This window comes from Pleurodeles waltl, chromosome 12 (assembly GCF_031143425.1).
Source record: "Pleurodeles waltl isolate 20211129_DDA chromosome 12, aPleWal1.hap1.20221129, whole genome shotgun sequence".
Taxonomy (NCBI): domain Eukaryota; kingdom Metazoa; phylum Chordata; class Amphibia; order Caudata; family Salamandridae; genus Pleurodeles; species Pleurodeles waltl.
In genome coordinates this window covers 233,437,783-233,462,818 of record NC_090451.1, presented here as the reverse complement: position 1 = coordinate 233,462,818, position 25,036 = coordinate 233,437,783, and the positions used below count along the sequence as shown (strand labels likewise).

Genomic DNA, 25,036 nt, shown 5'->3' with positions numbered 1-25,036 from the left:
ACCCCTGGTGGAGTGAGCCCTAGATTTACCAGATAGAATTTTGTTTGCGTTTTGATAACAAAGGATTATGCACAAGACAATACATCTAGATAAGGATTGTCTGCACGTGGCATATCCAGTCTGTAGAGGACAAAGAGTTGTTTTGATTTTCTTAAAGATTTTGTCCTATCTAGATAGAACTCCAAAACCTAACATCAGGAGTGTCGAGAGCTCTCTCTGAAGGAGAAGAGGTGTTTAGAAATAATGTAGGTAAAATAATAGCCTGATGGACAGGGAAGTCTGAGACCACCTTAGGGAAGAACGTGGGATGGGACCTCATCACTGCTCTGCTGCTATGGAATAATGCAATGTTCATGTGAACAGATAGCCTGTATCTTTGTAACTCTGCAAGCTGAAGATATGGCTACCAAGAAGGAGGCCTCACAAGAGGTGTTGATGAGAAGCCTTATGAATGGGTTCGAAGGGAGGACCCATTAGAAGAGAGAGGACAATGTTTAACTCCCACAGAGGAGAAAGTCTCCCAAGGTGAGGATATATCTTCTTAATACCTTCCAGAAAATCTTTGACAACAGGCATTGTGAAAAAGGACGTTTCTGAAGGACATTTTTGATAAGTTGTGATTGCTGCAAGATGTACTCTAATTGAGGAAAAATAAATGTATCCTTTAGAGAAATGGAGAAGATATGGAAGAATAGCCTCTTCCTAACATGTAAGATGATGGACATTGTTCTCAGCCCACCAAATGCAGAATCTCTTCCATTTGAAGGAATACGAAGTCCTAGTAGATGGTCTTTTGGCCACTCATAGCACATCCATACATTCCTGAGGAAGGTTGAGGTGGCCATATGGTAGGACTTCGGGAGCCATGCAGCCAAGTTCAAAGAGGGAAGGTTGGGATGTTGAACGTGGCCTCTGAACTTCCAAAGAAGATCCAGTCTGCAGTGCAGGTTCTTGAGTGGACACTCAGCGTTGAAGGAGAATCATGTACCACCACTAACAAGGCCACTCTGGAACCATTAGAATCATTCTGGCTTTCAAGTCTGACACCCTGATGTTCACTGTTGGCAGTAGGGGAAGTGAAAGAAAGGGTCAAAGAAATTTGCCTGACTAGTCTAAGCGTAGGGTGTTCCCTAATGTGCCTGGTTGGTAGAACCATGAGACAAAGCTTGGGCATTTTTTGTTTTGTCGGTCTGCGATAAAATCTATTTGGGGAAACCCCCAATCTGAGAAGATATAAAGTACAGAGTTCTTTAGAATCCATGTATGATTTTCTTGAATGACTCTGCCGAGAGTGTCTGCCTGAGCATTCTGGGTTCCCAGAAGATGGACCACTGTTCTCTTGAGGTCTTTGAAGATGACCTAATTCCAGATTGTTTGAGCTTCCAGGGACAGAAGTTTGAATCTTATCCCTCTCTGATTGTTCAGACAATGTATGGTTGTTGTATTGCCCGTATGAACTAGGAGAGATTCTGTTCTGCACGACAGAAGGAAAGCCTTCAGAGCTAGATGTAGTGCTCTCAGTTCTAGAGGTTGATGTGGTGAGACTGCTCTTTCAGAAACCACAGGCATTGGACCTGGTAGACGGTCCATATGAGCATCTCAAACTGACATGTAAGCATCCGTCACAATGGTTTGGGCCAGATTGTCTTGGTAGAAATTAATCCCACTTTGGAGATTCTCTGCGCTGCACTACCATTTGAATGATTGTTTTGCATGAGCAGTCAGAAGGGCTCTGTCTTCCTTCCTGAGGTCTGATCCCACTGATCTTCCAGAAACTGCTGGAGAGGCAACATGAAGAGATGTGCATGCGGGACTAGAAAGATGCAGGGCACCACTGAATCCAGGAGGGAAGAAACTTGTCTCACTGTTGGATGGGATGTTTTCTTCAGGTTGCGACATTTCTGAAGAATACATAATTGCATCTCTGCCGAAGGGCACACTTTTGTGTGTACTAAGTCTAGAACTACACCCAGGTAATGCAGGGATTGAACAGGTGTCGAGAATTTTACGTGATTCAAGTGCACACCTAGTCTATTGAGAGTCATGATGGTTAAGTGAAAATTTTGGCTTTCTTGCATATAGGAAGATCCTTTGATGAGTCAATCGTCTAGATATGGATAGATGAAGATTTTCATTTCCCTCAGGTGGGCTGCTACAACCGCCATCAATTTGGGGAAAGTTTGCTGTGCAGACTTGAGGCCGAAGGGAAGGACCTTTTATTGATAGTGGTCTTTTCCTACAATGAACCACAGCAATTTTCAATGTTTTTTGGCTATTGGGATGTGAAAAAAGGCATCTTGCAGGTCTATTGAGCATAGCCAGCCCCCCCTTGATTGAGTCGAGGGCAGATCTCAAAGAGCAAACATCCTGAATTTTTCTTTGCAAACCTATATGTTTGCTTCTTTGAGGTCCTAAAAAGGTCTGTATTTGTTTTTAGCTCCCTGCTTCTTCACCAGAAAATAAGGGGTAATACATTCCCAATCCTTTCAGGTGAGAGGGGACCTTTTCTACCGTGTGTTCCTGCAAAAGGATGGAAACTTTTTGATGCAGCTGGTCCTGTTGGAAGAGGGAAGGTTACTTTGTTGTAATAGACGGTGGTGGACACTTGAATCTGAGACAGTATCCATGCTCTACAATATTCAGAACCTATTTGTCAGTGGTTATACTTTGCTACTCTTGCAGTAAGGATTTTATGCTTCCCCCTACAGGAGTAGGTAACAGAAGAGTGGGAAGAGATGAATCATTGTTTGCCGCCCGTTGTTTTAGTGGCCTGGGCAGATGATTGCCGTCCTCTTCTGCCTTTTGACTGACTGCGCTGTTGTTGATGTCTATGTGGCTGAGGTGATTGTTGTTACTGCTGACCTGCAGGACAATGAGGGTTTTGAACCCTCTGCTGGAAATAGTGGTGGTCATAGGGCCTAAAGGAATGTCTTCTATATTCTCTCCTTGTTTCCAATCCAATAGCTTTGAGCGTGTCAGGTTCGGACGTCATCCTACACATATCATTGTTTGCATGAAAGCCAAACAAGGTGTAATCAGAAAACAGCAGGTTGAGAATTCAATGTTAGATTTCAGGTTTCAAGCCCGTAAGTCTCAGCCAAGAAAAGTGCTGAAGAGCTACGCCATGACAGCCGTCATGCGCTGTGAGTGGAGGAGTCTGCTGCAGCACTGGTGACTTGGTTTGACACTATCATGCCTTCACTAGCAATCACTTAAAAATCCTGACCCTCATCTCAGAAGATAGTCTTTCAATTGTCGAATGTCGTCCCAATGAGACATCATACCCTTATAGGAGAGCAGATGCACTAGCAGCTTTCATGGAAAGTGCAGAGGTTCCACAAACCTTTCTGCCCACTGAATCCAATTACTTGGTTTCCTATCAGGAGGTATAGTAGAGGATTGCACAGGGGCATGAGGGTTTTCAGCTGCTGAAACAATGACAAAGTCTGGAATTGGATCTATGCAAAGAAAGGAAGGATCTTGATTCAGTGGTCTGTATTTCTTTTGCAGGAGTGATGGAACAGCCCTTGCAGCAGCCACAGTCAGAAAAAGTTCCATTGCTGGTTCTAAAAAGGCCATGTAACCAAAGGGAGTAGTGGCCTAGTTCCTGACCTTTGATGAAGGGTCTCCAAGATTACCGACCTGGATGTGGTAGTAGTCCGTAAATCTATGTTCGGTTTGTCAGTTTCCCTGATAAGTACTTCCTGTACTGGCGATACTCTCAGTGGAAGAGAATCTGTTAAAATAGACTAATCAACCCTGAATACGATGTATTACGAGATTGGGAGGATCTGGATCAAGATGTATAGTATCTTCTCTGTGTTGAATGAGAGTGTCTGTGAGTCCTTGAATGATGTCGATGGTGGGATCTCGATCTTGACCTAGACCTATTGGTGTGAGGTCTGGGGTGACAGGAAGGAGATCTAGGGTGCTTGGTGTATGTGTCACTGGCTCAGTAGGCTGTGGTGGTGGAGAAACTGGTGAAATGGACAAGGGCGGTACAGCTGGAATCAGTGGTTAGAAGGAGGAGGAAGAGGAAGAGGAGGAGGAGGAGGAGGACAGCATTGTGGAGGTGGTGCAGATTCCACTGGAACTTGAGGTGGTGTTAGCAAACCCAGAATGGTCACTGGAGAGGTAGGCCTGGATGGTGAGTAGGCCCTAGAGTACCCAGAATCAGACTTTGAAGGACGTTTGCGTACTTTCATCCACATAACCCACTTCGCTGTTTTAGTCAGGGCAGTTCTATGATGTTTCAACGTCTATCCATGTCTCAACATCTACATTCTCAACGTTGCATGATGTCTCGACGTCAAAGACTCCCTCGATGTTGAAGGTGATCCCCTTCTCGTTGTCTTAAGTGATCTCGACATCGATCCAGCCCTTGATAGCTAGCAAGCAGGTACAGTACCCCTTCTCAGAGTTGAAGTCCTTGACCTTGAATGGAGGCAACGTCTTCCTCCAGATGTTTTTTTTGGATCTCGCTCTGCAGGAGTTCTTGAAGCGTGATTTGGGGGCACTGGTAGAGGGTGCAGTCTCTCTTTGCCCTTCAGAAGTGTCACCAGTAAGGGACTCTTGTCATCTGTGGTGCTCCACTTGTTCATGAAGGTTAATCTTATCTCTTTTCCTCAAAGTGTGCCTGGAGAGGGTCATGCAGTTGTGACACGTTTTGGGGTCCTGAGAGTCTGGCAAACATAAGCTACAGACCCTGTGCGGGTTTGTTTTTGCCATTTTTCTGCTGCAGTCTGGGCAGTTCGCAAAAAGGGATGGCATTCTGAGAAAAAAAATAGATACATTTCCTGCCAGGAAATTATCTTAAAATGCTCTAAACCTTCGACTGAATCAGCTTTAGAAAACATAAGATTTACATTTTGGTGCAAAAAAACTTGAGGAAGACAAAGCTCTGCTCAAGTATCCTGTCAGCAGGAGCCGGAAAAAAGGACTGAGTAAACTGTCAACTACAGAGCATAATATAACACTGGAGGTCAAAAGGCCCTTAAAGGCACAGTGTCCCGTTTACACTGTTAAATTATTTCAATGCTGAAGCCTATTCAGGCTTTACTGCTCAGCTTTAACTTTTGAAAGAAGTAAAACGTTTTGTGAAGGATGTTTTTAAAAGATCACTTTTCATTTTTGTTTAAGTGTTTTTTTTGGTTATGACTCTTTTTTTGTTCTAAATGTTAAAGTAATGCAATAAACATTGGCAATATAGCCTGTTTTTAGACTGCAAAAATGTAACATGTCCGTAAGATGTGTTTTTTCTGGCGTTTCCAAATTAAGGCAAAGTACATGCAACTTTGAAAGAACTGCTCAGTATCCCTGGACCTGGCGGGACTAGTCAGTGCTTATGATCATCAATGGAGATTCCCTGAGAGAGAATATATGCTTTATTGTGTTTTGGTGTATGCTATTTAAAAAACTAAAAGCTTATGATGATTACTAGTAACATTGGGATTAAAGGTCAACCAGAGCAAAAGATGTTGATGCCACCAGGCAGATTACACTACCAGACTGAACAGAAATGTGTATATGGTGTTTTCTGAAAAGAAGATGAAATGCAGTTTTCCTGAGTGTCAGATGCAGTGAGATCCACATTGATGAAGCAAGAGGAGAACACAACTAATTGTCAACATTTTGATTTGTGGAACTTCAGGATTTTCAGTAAGAATACACTTGAAGGACAAAGAGTCCTGGCTGGTCTGTAATTAATCAGCCACGTTGTTACAAATTCACAGCCATTCCATATACCGATCAGTGGAGAACTCAGAGTGGATCCAGTCAAGGGGTTTCAGCAAAAGAGAAGCTCTGCAGAAACAAGGGCAGATGTGATCATGCAGACAGTGCTGAAGAATCTGGTGACATTGTATTAAAGGTGATGTGATGCCCAAAGAGGCGCCACTGCAGTAGTCCAGATGGAAGAGCAGCATTGTTAGCAAAGACATCAAGTTGGCCCATGATAAGGTTTCCATAATAAGAGTGATAAAGTAGAGATTTTTCACACACACACACACACACACACACACACACACATTTTGAGCCTCAGCTATCTGACCGGAAGGTAAGTCTAAGGAGGTAAAAATATACAAAGATCTAAAAAATATCCTCACATTAAGCTGGTTGCAACTCACAGTGTTCAGGTGAAGGAAACTGGTGAGCAGTGTGTTCTACTGTAAACATATGCTTACATGTGCCAATATTTTTATCCTGCTGTGCAGCTCTTCCAAAACGTGTCATTGTGAGTCAATCTTCTGCAAGATGTTGGAGTATTTCCCTGTCTGGGTAAATATATTCACCTTAATTGGTACAGCTGAAAGTAAACTTGTGTCAGTATACACTCACTTGACTGTCCCTCCTTTTTCTGTCTATCACCTAGCTTATCCTAGACTCCAAAGATATCACACAGGGAGTTATTACCTCCTGCTGCTTAACATGAGAGCGTTCTCGTAGCTCCTGGACTAGTTCTTCACATTGATGGGCATGCTCCCGACTTCTGGCTAGATCTTCTTGAGTGGCCTGGAGCTCCTGGGTAAGCTGATCAATGCCTTCTTCGCATCTGTCTATCTGGGCACACTTGCTTTCGAGCTCTTGCTGCAGCACAAGTAGCTCTCCTCTTAGGGTTACCATGATCTTCTCACGCTCAGCAACCTATTACCAGGAATAGAAAAAAAGCTATCTTTAGACCAATCTCATGTTTTATCTTTCCATTAAGACATTTACAACATTTAGTATATTGGGTTTCTGAAGATTCCAGTATATTTGGGGGGAGGACAGGAACAAATGTCACTTTCAGAAATATAAGGGAAGAAATAAACAAGATAGAGATCAAGCGTGACAAGGAAAAATTAAGTAGGGTAGAAAGACTATGAAAGCTTCCTGTGAATACCAGGAACAACAAGTTACTTGCCTACTGTAAAAAAAAAAGTCTGATGGATATGATGGCTTCTGTAAATTCTTTACCTAAATCCCTTCCCAATCAACACACAGCCATTAAAAAGTACAGCAAAATTAGTTATAACATATATGTTCTCGTGGCATAAGGAATCTGCGGGAACCATCATATGCACCAGAACCAATGCTATCAAAGGTAACTAGCTTTTTTAATTGATATTTTCTTGTGCAGATTCCTTACTTGAACTAATACAGAGCACACCAGAAGAAAGTGAGATCAGGATATCAGCCCTTTTTAAAGAAAGAAGGACTGCAAGTCTGCTCTACCAAACTGAGAATAGGCATGGCTCCCTGTCTTGAAATAATGTTTGTGAAAGAGTAGATAGAAGACCAGGTATACCTCATAATACAGCTGAAGTTGCAGTCACACCTCTATTGTAATACGCCCTAAACGCTCCATGAAGACCTTTGTCAATCAACTAACAAAACCCTTTCATCAGCAGGTAGATCCAATGGGAAAGGGAAATAGTATTTTTCTGAACTAATAGCCCATTTTGGGTCTCGAAAGGGAAAAAATAATCTTTCCTAAATTATCCAGTTCTAAGGATATAATAATTCAAAGGCTTTCAAAGTATTAGTACAGTGAAGTCACTCTTCCTTCTTCAAAGGATGAGGAAGAAAGAAAGCTTTTAACAAAATTAAGTAAGAGAGCTACAACTCCAATAGCATGTTCTATAGAAAAGGTGGTTTGCCTGGTCGAGTCACTTTGTTCCTAATAAAAGTAGAGAAAGATGCCAAAGAAGCAGTAAGAGTCTGGAATCTCACATACCCTCCTAGCAAAAAGTGATAGTGACCAAAAAGTCACTTTACAAGAAATTAATTAGAACTAAGAGGTGTATACTGACTTGAAAGGTGGACCCATCAACAAAGTTAACAATAAATTTAGATCCCAAGCTGGAACAAGGGAATTCCTTTAAGGGAACATATTGTATAAAGAATCAGGTAACCTAGCATTACCAGTAACCTCAAAAAGAGCCCCTCTAAGCAGAACTTCAACAGGTCACATAAAGAACCAAATACCCCATTACCATTCCAACCTTAAGGGCTTTCGTCACCAAAAACAGCAAATTGCTAAATCTGACTGAGACTTTCTCAAATACAAAGCTAAGAATGTGCCCTATTCCAAGGAAGCATTGACTATTCAATCGTGTGCAAAACAGTGAAACTGGAGGAAAAATCTGAGTTGATGGGCTTAGAAAGTGAAAAAAGATCTAAAGCCTCCATCCATTTAGACATTAAGGAATAAAATTCCTTTGCAGGATGCAAAGTTTAACACTATCAGGATTGAGCAAATGCATATATTTTTCCTCCCTCACCTTTTTGGCAGTTTATGATGAGATGGCGCTTCCATAATCACTAGTGGATATGGTTATGGTAATGGCCCTTCTCAAGTAGAAGTCAGTATATGCCATTATGTCCTCTGTCATTTTTTTTTACATTCTCACTGTAGGAAGCTGGCCTGGTTTGTGGTGAACACCTATGGTGTTTGCACCTTATACCAGGTCCAGGCAACCCTTATCAGTTAGTGAAACTGTGTCTAGGAAGCCAGGGCTCTCTAGTGGTAGCTGTGGTGATCAGCCAAGACGTATCTAATAGGAGTGTAAAGCACTTGCAATACCACAGTTGTCAGAGTAACTTATTTCACATGAAAGGGACCACAGTGTTGCAAAAATAAACATACTTTATTACAGTAACACTGCACTAGATTACTAATAGGCAATCCACCAACTGGAGGTAAATACACACTATATATACACAGTAAGCATTAGGAATTAGCATAGGAAAACAAGCATTGGCAAGAAATAGCAGAAAATAGCTAGGGCCCTCCAGGGGGTGGTGGTGGTGGGGGGAGAGGGGGCAGGGGGCAAACCATATACTAAAATAGTGGAATGTGAAGTGAAGCCCCTCCACCCAAAGATGTGGAATAGTTAAAAGGGAGCTGGGAGAACTTGTGAGCCCCGAAGGTGAGTACCTAGATGTCCCCCAGCGACCAGGAGAGCAGAGGTAAGTTACCTGGTCTTCCCAAAGATTAAGAAGGGGGCTTGGAAAAGGTAGATTGCAAGACCAGTACCAGTCTAGTGAAACCCACCTGTGGATTCTGGAAGAAAAGGACCTGCAAAAGAAGGGGACAGAGTCCAGCCCTTGCAGGAGTGCCCAGGCGGGGAAGGAGCCGTCACCATCCACCCATCGCAAATCTGTGCAGAAGAGGATTTGCAGAGAAGAAGAGGACCAGCAAGGTCAAGAGGACTCAACCCTTGGAGGGGAGTCCGGGCTGACCCTCAGCAGACGGGAGAGCCAGCAGAAGCAGTCGCAACCCCTTACAGGCAACCCAATGGCAGCATGCACAGTAAGCTGCAGGGAAGCCCAGTCAGTACACGTGGAGAGGAGTCCCACATCGCTGGAGCAGCAGAGAAGAGAGTGTCCTTGCAAGGATGAAGTGCTGAAGTACGGGGCTACTTGCAGCCTGAAGATCCCTCGGAGCAGAAGTCAACAAGCCTTGGCTGCTGCAGGAGCCACGGTGCACAGGGGTTCTGTCCTGCAAGGAGTGGCTCCCCATCTTCCAAGTCAGTTAGAAGGCAGAGAGGACCATGAGGACCACTCAGAACCACCACAATACAGGTGGTGGAGGACCCATGCCGTTCCTGTGGAGAACAGATCCCAGCAGCCATACGTCATTGCCTTTGGTGCCTGCAGATGCAGGGGAGTGACTCCTTCACTGCAAGGGAAATTCCTTCTTGCTTCTTTGGTGCAGCTGAAGACTTGCCAACCCCAAAGGATGCACAGCCGTGGAAATGCTGCAATTGCTGGAAGGAGCCAGAGAAACAATTTTGCAAGGTGAGGGCGTCTCGGGAGTTGCAGGCTTGCTTGGTTCCTGTGGAGTCCAGCAGCGGTTTCAGTGGCCAGGAGCAGGAGAGGTCAATGCAGGGGAGTCTTGCACACCAAATCTGGGGACCCATCCACAAGGGAGTCCCTAAATAGTCATATCTGGGGGCTTGGTCACTCTGCAGGGTGACCACCTATCAGAGGGAGTCACTGATGTCAGTCACCTATCCTGACCAACCAGATGCTCCCAGGGGCCTCTGCACATCCTGCTTCCCAGATGGCAGGATCAAGTGGCAACCTGGAGGAGCTCTGGGCACTACCCCTGGAGTGGTGATGGAAAGTGGAATGGTCACTCCCCTTTCCTTTGTGTGGTTTCGTGCCAGAGCAGGGACTGGGGGTCCCTGGACTGGTGCAAACCGAATTATGCAAGGAGGCACCAAATGTGCCCTTCAAAGCAAGTTGGTGGCATGGGGAGGCTACCCCTCCCAAGCATTATAACACCTATTCCCAATGGAAAGGGTGTTGCATCCCCTCTCTGACAGGAAATCTGTTGTTCTGCCTTCCTCTGCTTGCGCTGGTCAAGCAGCAGAAGGGCAGAAACCTGTTTGAGGGGCTAAAGTAGTGTAGGCAGCCCGCAAACCGTGGAAGACTGGTAGGAGCAAAACTAGGGGGTCTTCTAAGGAGCCCCCCAAGGTGCATGGAATCATGCCACCAATACTGGCATTAGTACTGGGGAATGATTCTGACATGTTTGATACCAAACATGCCTAGGTTTGGAGTTATGTAGCTGGACCACAGGCAAGTACATGGGTAAAATGGCTTCCCCGCACTCACAAAGTCCAGTGCATTAGAACAGGAGTTTGTAGGGGCACCTCTGCTCATGCAGGGGTGCCCTCACACACAGGTATCTGCACCCTGCCCTTTGGGCTGAAAGGGCCTACCCTAGGGGTGACTTACAGTGACCTGGTGTAGTGACCAGCAGTGAAAGGGTGCATGCACCATTTCATGCAGGCTACAATGGCAGGCCTACAGACATAGTTTGCAAGGGCTCCCATGGGTGACATAATATGTGCTGCAGCCCATGTGGGACCCCTGGTGTACCAATGACATGGGTACCCAAATTCCATATACTAAGGACTTACAGGGGTACACCAGTGTGCCAACTTTGGGGTGTAAAGGGTACCAAAGCAAACGTATTTAGAGGAGAGAGCACAATCACTGGGGTCCTGGTTAGCAGGATCCCAGTGAAAACAGTCTAAGCACACTGATAAACAAGCAAAAGTGGGGGTAGCCATGCCAAAATGAGTGACTTTCCTTCTGTCAAATCTTTGTTGTGCAATAAACTGGTGGAATTTTCTCCTATACAGAAGGCATTAAAAATGTAAAGACAGCTGGTGTTGCCTGAGCCATGAAAGGGAAGGACAACCACGTCACACATTTGGACACATGAACTTTAGATGAGGAGTCCAGAGGACTGCAATAAGGTCTGGAGGAGAAGGTGGATTGGTCCATTCAAAGTTTCCATGGAAGTAGTTGCAAACAAATCTAAGAGTCTGCTTTAAATTAAACAAGGCTATGCCGTCTGCTGAAAATTGAGGAACTGGAGCCATAACCTCCCACTCTGGAATGTCAAAGAACTGGTTAGATGTTACATAGAGGAAAAAGAAAAGTCACAAACTCCTCTTTGAAGTTGGAAATCACAGCAAACTCAGGAGGCACAAAAGGTAGGTTTGCAACATCTGGGACCAGGGAAGACTCAGTAGATAACTTTTTTGGCTGATTAGTACCCATTTGATCTTTTCTTACCCAATCCTTTTTTCCCTTATGCTTGACAACAGAAAAATGGATGTCCAAAGCAGATTCCGGTACTGGTATAGGTGGCAGTGCAATTTTAGTCTCTATCGTCTTGTTGTACACTTTATGAAGAACAGGGGAGGGCGTTTATTCTTTGAGAAGTTTGGTGCAGCTGCACTGATCTCAGTAGCCAACAGTTAAGGCAAAGAAGTGATACACTGTGAAAGAAGATACACTCAAAAAGAAGAGGGTTGTACAGAGACCAATTAACATTCAGCTCTAGAAGTCTGATCTATTACACAGTATTCTAATTCAGGAGCAGTTCTGGGACAGGAGCAATAATGTCCGTCTATGGTACCTTCCATACAGACAGAATACAAAAAGTTAATCAAGTACCACTAGGTCCCAATTATTGTGAATGTGGTTGTAGCTGTGCCTAAATGTCTCCCTTCTTGATAGGTGGTAGAGGTTCAGGCATGAGGGAACCCTCTGCTCAGTACTGACAGGCATTGCCAGTCCAATGATCCTGCTTGGGACCAATGCTCTTCACTAAACCAGAAAGCTTCAATAGCATTACCAGGACAAAGCATCTCTTTTGGGCTGGGCTGCCAAGAACGGATTACTGCATACAGTGCAATGTTTAAACTCAATCAAGGGTTTTCTTGACCTTAAGGTTAAACAATGTGATCAATCCATTAGGTCTGAGAATTCTAAACCACCATAATTTGTTTTTTCTCCGTTTCCTTTCTCAGAAACATGGTTCTAGATTTTCTCACTCTATTTCTACCTACCTGATCTCCAAATATAGACTTGTATTCCTCTTTCCCCTTTTACACCCATCCTTGTCCTTTATAACATAAAACTGTAAACAGCTTTTATCTTATATATTGCTTTTTAGCTTTGTAGTTTCATTGCTTTTTGTGATGATTGACTAATATTGGAATTTCAGATATTGTATAATAAAGCTGATTAAACTTAAACTCAATCAAGGGGGGGACATCTTGTTTGGGGTCAAGGGCAACAAGTTTTTATGTTTACTTTGTCCTTGGGACAAGTAGGCCCAACCCTCTGCAGCCCAAACCCTTTGGCTGCCTGTTTACAGAGAGTGGAACTCTCTGCAGTTGAGGTAATGTGTTTCCAAAAGATAATGCTGTTTGAACTTGTATTTATGGTTCAATATTTGAAAGCCTTCATTATTAGGGTGCGTGGTGTAAATAAATGTTTTAAGGTCGCACTTCACTACTGACGTTGGTTCCAGTACAAAAAAAAAAAACGTGTACACACATGTTTGAAAAGTTTAGGCTAAGAGGCTAAGTATAATGTTCCCAGAATGCTCTCTGATTATATGCAAATGAAGTGTCATTTAGTAAAATGTGTTGATGCATGCTAGTATTTCCCAAAAATATTTCTAATGGAAAATCAGTGTAACCATTTTCAACACGATTATGGGAAGCATGAAAATAAACAAACACTGACAAAGCCAACTGATCTGACATATTTTTATAAGTCTTTTAGTTTCATCAATGCGTGTCTTGTTTTGACATGGCTTTTGTAACACTTTATTGTTGTGGGAGCTACCAGGCCCTCAACATTGTAACAAACATTGGCAAAACCCCCCAAAAAAGTTTTTGAACTCTTAAAGCACACGTTGCCACCAGCGGCATAACAAAGGCCCCGCAGCCGCCCTCCAGGGGGCCCCTTCAGCACAGCACCTGCCCTGAGTGAGTCTGGAGAGGGGGCTCCTCCATGTTCTTTGCAAAGGGGCACCCTCCAGTTTCGTTACGTCACTGATTGCCACTGTAGTTCCTGACACTGAACAAAACTACTTTGTGTGGCAATATGCTCCTTGTGGAAGAGCAGAACGCGATCACTCACAGTAAAGCCAGCCGAAAGAGAGAGAAATAGAAGTTTAATAAAAACAAAATGTCTTTGTTAACCCCATACCTAATTAGGGACCAAGACCCACAAGTAGGTAGCTTTTTGCATGTCGCAAACAGCGACTTTCGCTGTTTGCGACGTGCAAAAAGCACATTGCGATGCACAAACCCAGTTTTGCGATTCAGTAACCTGGTTACCGAATCACAAAACGGGTTTGCGACTCGCAATTAGTAAGGGGTGTTCCCTTCCTAATTGCAACTCGCAGTGCAATGTAGGATTGTTTTGTGACCGCGAACGCGGGCGCAAACCAATCGCAGTTTGCACCCATTTCAAATGGGTGCTAACACTTTCGCAAAAGGGAAGGGATCCCCATGGGACCCCTTCCCCATTGTGAATGTCACTGTAAAAAAAAATTCAGAGCAGGCAGTGGTCCTGTGGACCACTGCCTGCTCTGAAAAAATGAAACGAAAACGTTTCATTTTTCGTTTTTGTTATGCATCTCGTTTTCCTTTAAGGAAAACGGGCTGCATTACCAAAAAAAAAACCAAAAACTGCTTTATTGAAAAGCAGTCACAGACATGGTGGTCTGCTGTCTCCAGCAGGCCACCATTAAGAGGGGGTCGCAAATTGCGACCCACCTCATGATTATTCATGATGTGGGCATTTGCGAAGCCCTTGCGAATCACAGATGGTGTCAACTACACCATCCTACATTCGGATTTGCGACTCGCAATTTGCAGGTCACAAATCTGAACCTACCTACATGTGGCCCCAAATTCTTAAAGAAAGTCACAAAAGTGCACCCATGGTATATGTCGTACCCCTATAAAATATTTGTGAACTGTATTTTAGCATGGGTAAATACGATGTGTAGATTTGCTCATGTGAAAATCTATTGAGCATTTGCAAGTTCATTTTCCCTCCAGCCACTTTCTTCCCAACCCTGGAAGAAGTTCTAATTCTGCCATCGTCAGGAGTAAATGTCCAACCTTTCTTATTATGGGAAAATATTAGAGAGAAGCTGGTAAAAATCTTTAAAACATGCAGGTTAGTAGGTTTGCAGACTCAAAGGCATTCCAGCCCTGGAACTATTGCTTACTGCTTCCTCCAGCCCCAGTATGCAGATCTGCAGAAAGGTGGCAAAATAAGGAAATTGCTACAGTAGGGATTGAAACTCCAAGTATTCAAGCCCTACTATGGTAGTATCCCTGGCATAATCAGAGAGGCTATTAATTGCTGCCATAATTTGTCGCCACACTACATGGCACCAAAGGGACAAGTAGATCTTTTTACAGGACAAGTAGATTTGAGAAGCAACCTGTCCCCTGGACAAGTAGATATTTTAATAAATTCCACACCCCTGAAGGAGACAACGATCATCCAGGTGACCGCTACGGGTTCTGTGTGCCTGACATTCCTGTGATCAGTTCCATGGGCAAAGACAGCGGGATCTCCAGCATCAGCATTTAGTACTGGTCTCTCAGAGCTGTGAAAGGTACGGTGGGATGAGCTGTTTTAAACCAGAGCAACCCACTCAGTGAAAAAGGAACCCAGACTGCCGTCCAGTGGAGGCTGGGGTGCAGAGCAGTGGTAGCAGACCGGAGTGTGGGGGATGTGGCGCAACAAGAAGAGTCGCTCAGCGAGGCAGCCAAGTCAATCTCAGAGACAGCCATCGCTGCCGTGAAGACACGAAGATACAACATAGGGAGAGATTCATTGGGAAGCCAGTTTTGGATCAAGTGAAAGGGCCCTTTATGGCACAGCTATTCCTACTACAAGCCCTCTTATTGAGCAGTTACCCGGGTCCTCTGACCCTGGCCAGCCTTGTTCCTGCATTTGCATCTGAGGTGGAGACCCCCTCTATAGTGGCTGGACATGACAGTGAGCCTGTGTCAAAAAAAGGACCGAACTCTGAAAGAAATGCTCTCGAAATTGACGGGGGGTCTGGCTGGTGACTGGCCTCCCCTCACAAGCCTGAACATGCAATTGGAGGGTGAGGAAACCGAAGGCCCCATGACTTGCTCCTTCCTGGAGGCCCTTTTTGCATCACATAGGGATGACCTCCAGACAGTCAAAAGAGATCTATCCCAAGATCTGAAGACGTACAGAGATACCTGTCTCAGCTTTGCGACAGGGTTTTCATGGTGGAGGATCATGAGATGAGGCAGGATGAAGAAATCAAGCAACACCAACAAGAGGTCATCCGACTCAGAGACCAACAGATTGACTTGGAGGCACAAGGGAAGGATCTAGAAAACAGATTGCGACGTAACAATATATGTATAAGATGGGCCCCAACCACCACCAAGGGAGGTGATGTGGAATCCTATGTGCAGGCCCTCTTTACTCAGATCCTAAAATCCTCATCGGCAACAGACATACAATTGGACCACGCACACAGAGTGGGCCCTACTCGTTCAGAGACCTCCTGTCTGGCAGACATATTAGTTTGTGTCCGTGACCTTCCTCTGAAAGAGCAGATATTACAGAAGGCGAGAGAACAACATCTCTTACAGTTCAGAGGACATACGCTGATGCTCTATCAAGACCTCTCTGCATTAACGTTGCAAAAACAATGAGACTTCTGCCCAGTGACCTTCTTTCTCTGGAGGAAGGACACCTCTTACTCTTGGGGATATCCTTCTGTATCATCTTCCATTGGGAAGGAAAACTGCACCAGATCCACTCCCTAAAGGATAACTGTGAGCTATCGGTGATCGGGAGAAACACTGATACAAACTCTCCATCTAGCCCCAAGAGTCTGAGAGGCAGAAAGCACTCCAGATGGCAGAAGAGCCCCTCCACCTCCAGGAATCTTCAACCTGATCCTGACACCATTGCACATGAGAGACAGGAGGGTTTGGAGACTCTGTCCAGAGATCCCGATCAACAGGACATGACCTGAAACAACTGAGGACCCTGTGATCACTTTGATTGATACAGGGAGGGCTCTGCTGGGGGTGGGGAGCACTGCACTGACCTGAATAAGAAATTAATCTTGACATGGACCTCCACAATCGAGGAACCACTGGGATGCAGACGGCTCCGGCTGGGGCCCTTGACTTACCAGGGACACTGAGTTTGTTATTGTTCAGTTGGGGTGTTTCAGAAGTGGGAAGGAGTGTACTGATGCTATCAAGAGGCACGTCAATCCAAAGGCAAACAGTCAAGAGGACTCGCAAGAAGGGAGGGAAGCAAACGAGGGGACTATACAATTTCTGTAAGTGACAGGCCAACACAGACAGGTACAATACACTTCTACATCACGCTATAAATTACAGATCCGCAGCCTCAATGTCAAAGGGCTAAATAACCGTTTAAGAGGTGAGCTATTTTCTAGTATCCGGAGGACTCAGGAGCAAATATCTGCCTCCTACAGGAAACGTATCTAGTCTTCGATGACTGGCACTGCCTTAAATGCAAGGCATTTCCACAACAATTCTTTTCTGCCACAGCAACCACGACTGCAGGGGTTGCCATTCTGATTTCTTCTTCATTCCGAGGGCAAGTGGGTGTCAAGCACACCAAGATCAGGGCTGGGCTGCTAATGTACCATGTACAGGTCGGGGACTAAGCCTTGGTTATTGGCTCCTTATATGCCCCCAATGCTTGCCATAAGCATTTCCTCATTAGAGCAGTGGCAGAGGTTATGGCTTCAGGAGACAGGCTTCTACTATTGTGGGAGACATCAATCTAGTGTTTCACAATAATATTGATCGATCAGCCAATAGACATGGAGTTGCAGGGAAGATATCCAAAGAGGGCGTCGGATGGCTTTAGGAGATGGGACTGCAGGATGTCTTGAGGGAGTGCTACCCCCAGACAACACATTTTACTCCCATGATATATATGCATGCCTTGATAATTTCGTAGGGACTAAAGAGATAAGGGGCCTGATTAAGTTCGTAGACATTGATCCACAATTACTTTCTGACCATGTCACCGTAACTGTAGACCTACCGTTTCCTCTGACAAGGCGTACATACCAACCCTGGTGACTGCGCAAGGCCCTCCTTCACAGGCCAGAGATGATCCAGAAGATCACATTGGCAATTAACAACTACTTAACAGCTAATGACACATCCATCTCACCCCTGTGGGAGACTATGAAACCTGTGATCAGGGCAAATTCATCATGATATCATCGGCAGATAAATTACGTCGCGAAAAACGGCAAAGATTACAACAGCAGGTAAACTGGACCTTATACAGCATTGCACCGTTGATCCTAGAGTATGGTGACACTTAAAATGGGCTAGAAAACAACTTGCAACCCTAGATGTTGACATAGCTGAAAATTCTCTCCTGTGTCTTAAACATTCTTTTTACACAGGAGGGAGCAGGTGAGGGCAGCTTCTAGCAAATAGTGTGAGAGCTCAGAGACAGGCCATGATGGGGGAGTCCTTAGCGACGAATGACGGAGCAGAGGTCGAGCGCGACGGCTTCGTAGTCTCCCATTTTTGGGAATTCTGCAAGAACTTATATGCGGCACAAATCCTGCCTCCGAGTTATATTTCAGGGTGCCAACATACTGCGGCTCTCAACAGCCCACGCGAACAAGTTGGAGCGACCCATACGAACAGAGGAAGTGATATTGGCTATAGCTTGACAGAAGCTCCTCAAATCCCCAGGACCCGATGGGTTCCCGGCATTGTTTTATAAGACCTTTTGTAGAACTCTGGCCCCGATCTTGACCAGGCTATGCAACTCAATAACGGGCCCTGACACGGTCCCGCCCTCGATGATGGAAGCCTCAATCATTGTCATATCGAAGCCCGGTAAGGACAAGAAACAATGCAGGTCCTACCAACCCACAACCCTCCTCAACGTGGATGCTAAGCTCTTAAGGAGCATATTGGCAGCCTGACCCCACTTTTGCCGGGATTGATAGCCCCAAACCAGGAAGGCTTTGTCCCTAATCGGCAATGTAGCAACAACACCAAGAGAATTCTCCATCTCATAGACAAAGCTAAGCACTCCAAAAGGCATATTATACTCCTAGTCATAGACGCTAAGAAGACGTTCGACCGGGTCCACTGTCCTTCTTTAGAAATTACTCTTACGCACTATGGTTTTAGAGCGGGGTTCTGCACCTGGATTCTGAGCAACTACAGAAACAAGAGGGCAACCGTTTGAGTAAATGGCCACACGTCCACTCCTGTTCCCACCCGTAGAGGGGCATGGTAAGGATACTGTAGGAAAGTAGCCTCCTTCTAGCTTGGTTATCCCCACTTTTGGCCTGTTTGTCATTGTGTTTGACTGTGTTCACTGGGATCCTGCTAACCAGGACCGAGTGACTGTGCCCTCTCCTCTAAATTTGATTGCTGGTAACTTTTTCTCCCCACAATTGGCATACTTGTGCCCCCATGTAAGTGCCTAGTATGTTGTACTTGGGTACCCAGGGCATTGGGATTCCAGGGTCACTACCTATGTTTTGTGCCCAGATTTCCCCACAGAGTCCCTGGTTCTGCCATCTTGATTCCAGGGTTGGCAGGGAACTCTGGGAGCTTCTAAGTGGCCAGGCAGGCAGCTGACGTCAGAGGCACCCTATGATAGGTAGTTACCTGGCTAGGTGACCAAGCTCCCTCTTTGGGCTATATAGGGTCTTTCTCTGGGGTGGGTCCTCAGACTCTGCTTGCAAGACTCCAGCAGGACTCCTCTGCAACCTCTGCTTCGACCTCTGGACTCAGGAACCGCGACCGGACCCTCCAGGACCCTATAAGATGCAGATCCACAAAGAAGACTCTTCTGCAACATTGTATCCACAACTCCTGCCAGCTTTGCAACATTTCCCTGGCTGTGTATCCTAAGAAGACTGCAACTCTTCAGCTTGCACAAGAAGAAGGAATCTCCCTTGGGGTGAAGGCATCACTCCCCTGCAGCTACAGGTACTTGGCTGCATCGACGACGGGCTGTGTGGATCTCCCCTCCTATTGGAGGTTTGCCGCTCTAGTATTGTCTGATATGGTGTTCCAAAATAAAGTACCTTTATTTTTGTACAACCAAGTGTTTTCTTTCTTGTGTGTAAGTACTGTGCGACTGTAGTGGTATTGCATAAGCTTTGCATGTCTCCTAAATAAGCTGTGGCTGCTCATCCACGCCTACCTCTAGAGAGCCTGGCTTCTAGACACTGCCTACACTTCACTGAGAGGGGATACCTGAACCTGGGTATAAGGTATAAGTACTATAGGTACCCACCAAACACCAGGCCAGCTTCCTACAGATACCTCTTACTCCCCACTCTGTTTGGGCACTACATGTAACCCTCTGCTCATGAAGTACGCAGTAATCCAAATATCATGGGGGTTTCTTTTGGCGGGGAGAAGCACACCATCAACCTAAATGCAGATGATCTGATTGTGCCCGTAGACAACCCTCTCATTGCCCTTTTGGCATTTCCAATGGAGATGGAGTCATTTGCGGAGGCGGTCAGCTGTAGGATAAACATTCGTAAGTCTCAAGCCCTTCATTTTATGGTTCCTCCAGAAACAGAGGTGCACCTGCCCTTTTGATTTCCTATACAATAGAAAACGACGTCCACCCCATACCTAGGAATACAGTTAGCAACAACAGTAGCCAACACAGTGACCATGACTTACTGGCTACTCCTCCAACAGTCACCAAAGAGATTACTCAGTGGCGCTAATATCGTCTCTCTTGACTTGGCTGGGTGGCGGCGATAAAGATGACTAGCCTCATATATTCTTTCTACTTCAGACCCTCCCTATCGAACTGCAACAGGACTCACCCGCTCTTTGCAACAGGCACTACAATGCTTTGTGTGGGTAGAGGCACATGCTCAGATGAGTCAAGATCAGAGTTACAGGCTCCAAATTGAGGGAGGTCTGTGGATTCCAAATCTCCTATCGTACTAACAGGCAGCCCAACTTTGCTATATGGTGGAATGTGCAGTGGCACACAGTTAAGTCCCTTGTAAAAGGTACCAAAGGTGCCAAGGGCCCTGTGGCCAGGGAAGGTCCCCAAGGGCTGCAGCCTGCATTATGCCACCTGGGGGACCTCTCACTCTGCACATGCACACTGCCTTGCAGCTTGTGTGTGCTTGTGGCGAGAAAAAGGCAAAGTTGACGTGGCACCCCTCTCAGGATGACATGCCCTCAAAATCACTGCCTGTGGCACAGGTAAGTCGCCCCTCTACCAGGCCGTACAGCCCTAAGGCACTATACCACGGATTAGGGAATAGCTGCATGAGCAATATGCCACTACAGTGTCTAAATCAATTCTTAGACATTGTAAGTGCAGGGTAGCCATACTGAGTGTATTGTCTGGGAGTTTGTCATTATGAACTCCACAGCACCATAATGGCTACGCTAAATACTGGGAAGTTTGGTATCAAAGTTATCTGCACAATAAACCCACACCAATGCCAGTGTGGGATTTATTGAAAAATGCACACACAGAGCATCTCAGAGATGCCCCCTGTATGTCAGCCAGGCTAGTAGTGTAGGACTGACCAGTCTGTGCCAGCCTGCCACTTCCAGACAAGTTTCTGACCAAATGGGGTGAGTGCCTTTGTGCACTCTGTGGTCAGAAACAAAGCCTGCCCTGGGTGAAGGAGCTTCACACACACCCCTGCATGAACTGTAACACCTGGTGGTGAGCCTCAAAGGCTCAAGCCTCAGGTTACAGGGCCCCCTGGACACTCCAGCTAGAGGAGATGCCCAACCCCCGGACAAAGCCCCACTTTTGGCAGCAAGACCTGCAGGAAAATTAGGGAAAACATGGAAAACAGGGAGGAGTGACCACCTCAGCCAGGACCACCCCTAAGGTGTCCAGAGCTGAGGTGACCCCCTCCCTGCAGAATCCTCTATCTTGGTTTGGAGGATCAGGGCCAATAGGGATAGGAATGTGCCCCCCTCCCCAAAGGGAGTGGGCACCAGGAGGGTATAGCCACCCTCAGGGACAGAAGCCACTGGCCTCTGCCCTCTAACCCTAAAAACGCCCCTAAATCTTGTATTTAAGGGCTCCCTGAACCAAGAGATTTAGATTACTGACGGCTTCAAGAAAAGAAGGACTGCTGAGCTGAAAACCCCACAGAGAAGAAAAGGAGACAACAACTGACTCGGCTCCAGCCCTACTGGCCCATCTCCTGCTTCAAAGACCCTGCAAAAGAAAAGCAACGCATTCTACAGGACCAACGACCCCTGAAAAGCCTCCTGGGGACTGCCTGCATCATGAGGACCAAGAAACTCGCGTGGACAGCAGACCTGTCCAACAAGAAGAAAAGGAAACTCCTTCCAACTCCTTCCCACCTCACTCCAGAAGCGTGAGTCCAAAACCACTCTATACCAACACCCACGGCCCGGGTCCAGGTGGCCCAACTATCCAGAGAGGACCCCCAGGGGATTCCGACCAAGTGTCTACCCAGTGCTGACCTTTTCACCCCTCCACGACAACGCTTGCAGAGGGAATCCTGAGGACCCCCCGACAGCGACTGCCAGGGACGAAGATTTCCGACACCTGGAGAAGCACGGCACCCGCGGCCCCCAGACTTGAGAGAAACCGACCACCGGTGCAGCAGTGACCAGCAGGCGGCCCTCCTCCCTGTATAGGCGGTGCCTTGCCCGAGAAGCCCCCCTGTGCCTTGCCTGCAGTGCCTAAGTGACCCTCGGGGTCCCGCCATAGAGTTCCATTGGGAACCTGAAGCCCTGTTTGCACCCTGCACCCGGCCGCCCCCGTGCCGCTGAGGGTGCCTGTTTGGGGCCTACTTGGGGCCCGCCCAGGGCTCCTCTAAACCCCCCTGGTCTGCCCTTTGACAACGCGGGTACTTACCTGCAAGCTGCCCAGAACCGGAGTACCCCCTGTCTCCATAGGGGCCCACGTTATTTTGGCTCTTGTTTGACCTCTGCACCTGACCGGCCCGTGTTGCTGATGCTGGGTGTTTCGGATATCTTGAACCCTCAACTGTGGGCTACCTATGCCCCGGAGACTGAATCTGTAAGTTGGTTACTTACCTCCAAAACTGTACTGTACTTTCTTCCCCCAGGAACTGTTAAAAATTGCAGTGCTCACTTTTAAAATAGCTTTTTGACATTATAAAGAAAACTATGTACATTGCTGATTCCATTGAAAGTCCTGATTAGAACTATGCAAAGTACCTTTCATTTAATGTACTTACCTGCTAATTGAATCTTGTAGTTCTAGAAATAAATAAAAAAATAATATTTTTCTATATAAATTCCTATTGGTCTGGAGTTAAGTCATTGAGTGTGTGTTTCTTCTATTGCTTGTGTATGTTCAACAAATGCTTAACACTCCCCTCTGATCAGCCTAACTGCTCGACCACACTATCACAAATAAAGCATTAGTATTATCTATTATTGCCTCTGTCAAACCTCTTGGGGAACCCTTGGACTCTGTGCACACTATCTCTCTCTTTGATATAGTATATTCAGAGCCAATTTCCTACATTGGTGGATCAGCGGTGGGGTCTAAGACTTTGCATTTTGATATAGTATATACAGAGCCAGCTTCCTACAAAGAGTGTTGGTGATGAAGGATGGGAGAAATGCCCTGAGAGCTAGGTGCACCGATCGGAGCTCGAGGAGGTTGATGTGGTATAACATCTCCTTGGGAGACCAGAGGCCTTGTGTTTGTAGGTGACCCATTTGAGCTCCCCATACGAGGACAGAGGCATCCATCACGAAGGTATGCGATGGAGGCTGTGGATGAAAAGGCATTAGTTGGAGAACACCACCAACTGAGGGATCTGATTGCGTAGATGGATAGAATGATTCTGTCTCCCAAGTTTCCAAACAGTTGATTCCATTGGTCCTCCAGGCACTCCTGAATAGGTCACATGTGGAGGCGAGGGCTGGGTGTCAGAAAGATGCAGGAGGCCATGCATCCTAGAAGTGAGGAGACTGTGCGAACTGTTGGACGAAGTATTGTTTTGAGTGCACAACACTTTTGGAGAATGGATAAGCGTCGTTCCTCCGAAGGACACGCTTTTGCCTGTAGCGTTTCTATGGTAGCTCCTAAGTAGAGCAACTTCTGTACACGATTTGTTGTGGACTTGAGAAAGTTGACATCAAGTCCTAGCTGATAAAGGAGATCACTTGGCCATTTGAAGGGTAGTTGGGCTTCTGCAGAGGTAGATGACTTGGTTAGCCAGTCGTCCAGATATGGGATGATGAAGATTCAGTACCTTCCACGATGTGTTGCCACCACTGCCATGCACTTGGAGAAAGTTCTGGGGGCTGACTTGAGACCAAATGGCAGGATGGTAAGTTCTGGGTGCTGACTTGAGACCAAATGGCAGGATGGTGTATTGGAAGTGTTCTTGTCCCACAACAAATCTCAGGAACTTCTGATGCTTTTTCACAATGGGAATATGAAAGTAGGCATTGTGTAGGTCTACTGAGCAAAGCCAGTCCCCCTGGTGAATCTAGGGATATATTTGGTGTAAGGACAGCATCCTGAACTTTTCCGTTCAGATACATTTGTTGGCAGTCTTTAGGTCTAGAATGGGTCTGAACTCATTCTTGTCCTTTTTTGGAACGAGGAAGTATCTTGAATAAATGCCTATTCCCCACTGGTTGAGGGGAACAGGTTCTACCACTTTCTTTTCCAGCAGGATAGAAACTTCTGCCTTTAGAAGGTCGAGATGAGAAATGGTTGACTTTGGTGGAATACTTGGCAGTGGGTAGGAAAACCTGAGACAATACCCATTTTATACAGTGTTCAAGACCCAAACGTCTGTTGTAATTTGTTGCCACTCTACCAGGCAATTGGTGATGCTTCCCCCCACCGGAGTGGGTAACGGACGCAGGGGAAGAAAGTTTTCAGGGTTTTGAGGCTGTAGGTTGTCGAGAACCCTAACTGGGCTGGTGTGTTGCCTGTCCTCTTTGTTGTTTCCTCTCAGGCTGGTGAGATCTTTGGAACTGCTGCGGAGTTCTGCCAGGCAGCCACTGAGGGGGTTGAACCCTCTGAGAAGAACAACGATGCTGGAAAGGTCTGAAGGGTCTTCGTTGCTCTTTGGGTTTTTCAAGGCCTACTTCCTTCAATGTGTCTATCTCAGTCTTCATCCTTGCCATTTCATCGTCAAATGAAGCCTGAAAATGGCAAGTTCTGAATGCGTTGCTGAGCGTCTGGTTTCAGTGACATTAGACGCAGCCAGGAATGCCTCCTTAAAGTTACCCCATGGAAGTATGTATGTGCTGAAAGCAAGGATGAGTCCGCTGCTGCACTAACGATCTGGTTAGAGACCATGGCACCTTCTTGGACGATCTCGAATTGATTCTCCTTCTGATCTTTCGGGAGGTGGTCCGCAAAATGGAGTAGGAAGTCCCACAGGGCCCTATCGTACCTGCCCAAGAGGGCCGTTGTGCTTGCTGCTTTCGTGGACGTTGCGGCCGAACTACAGACTTTGCGGCCTGTCAAATGCACCTTTTTACTCTCTTTGTCAAGAGAAGAGGTAGTAGACGGAATCGTGGTGTGAGATTTGCGGGCAGCCAGTATTACCACTGAATCAGGTGGGGGATCGGAGCACAAAAAACAAAGGGTCTTGTTCTGGACTTCCACGGTGGGTTCACGAAGATCTGGCACTAATGGAAGCAAAGGTCTGGTGGCTATGCAC

General features: G+C 46.1%; 1 protein-coding gene across 5 annotated transcripts in view; it reads right to left on the bottom strand.

Moving 5' to 3' along the window:
* Nucleotides 1–25,036, bottom strand: part of PMFBP1 (polyamine modulated factor 1 binding protein 1) — an 881,291-nt gene that overhangs the window by 346,624 nt on the left and 509,631 nt on the right. For all 5 annotated transcript variants that reach the window (XR_011199809.1, XR_011199811.1, XR_011199812.1 and 2 more), the window contains one exon: nt 6,412–6,642. Coding sequence is in view for 1 of the 5 variants with exons in the window: in XM_069216463.1 (XP_069072564.1) it covers nt 6,412–6,642 (231 nt within the window). In the remaining 4 variants the exon portion in view is untranslated. The remainder of the gene's footprint in view (nt 1–6,411; nt 6,643–25,036) is intronic.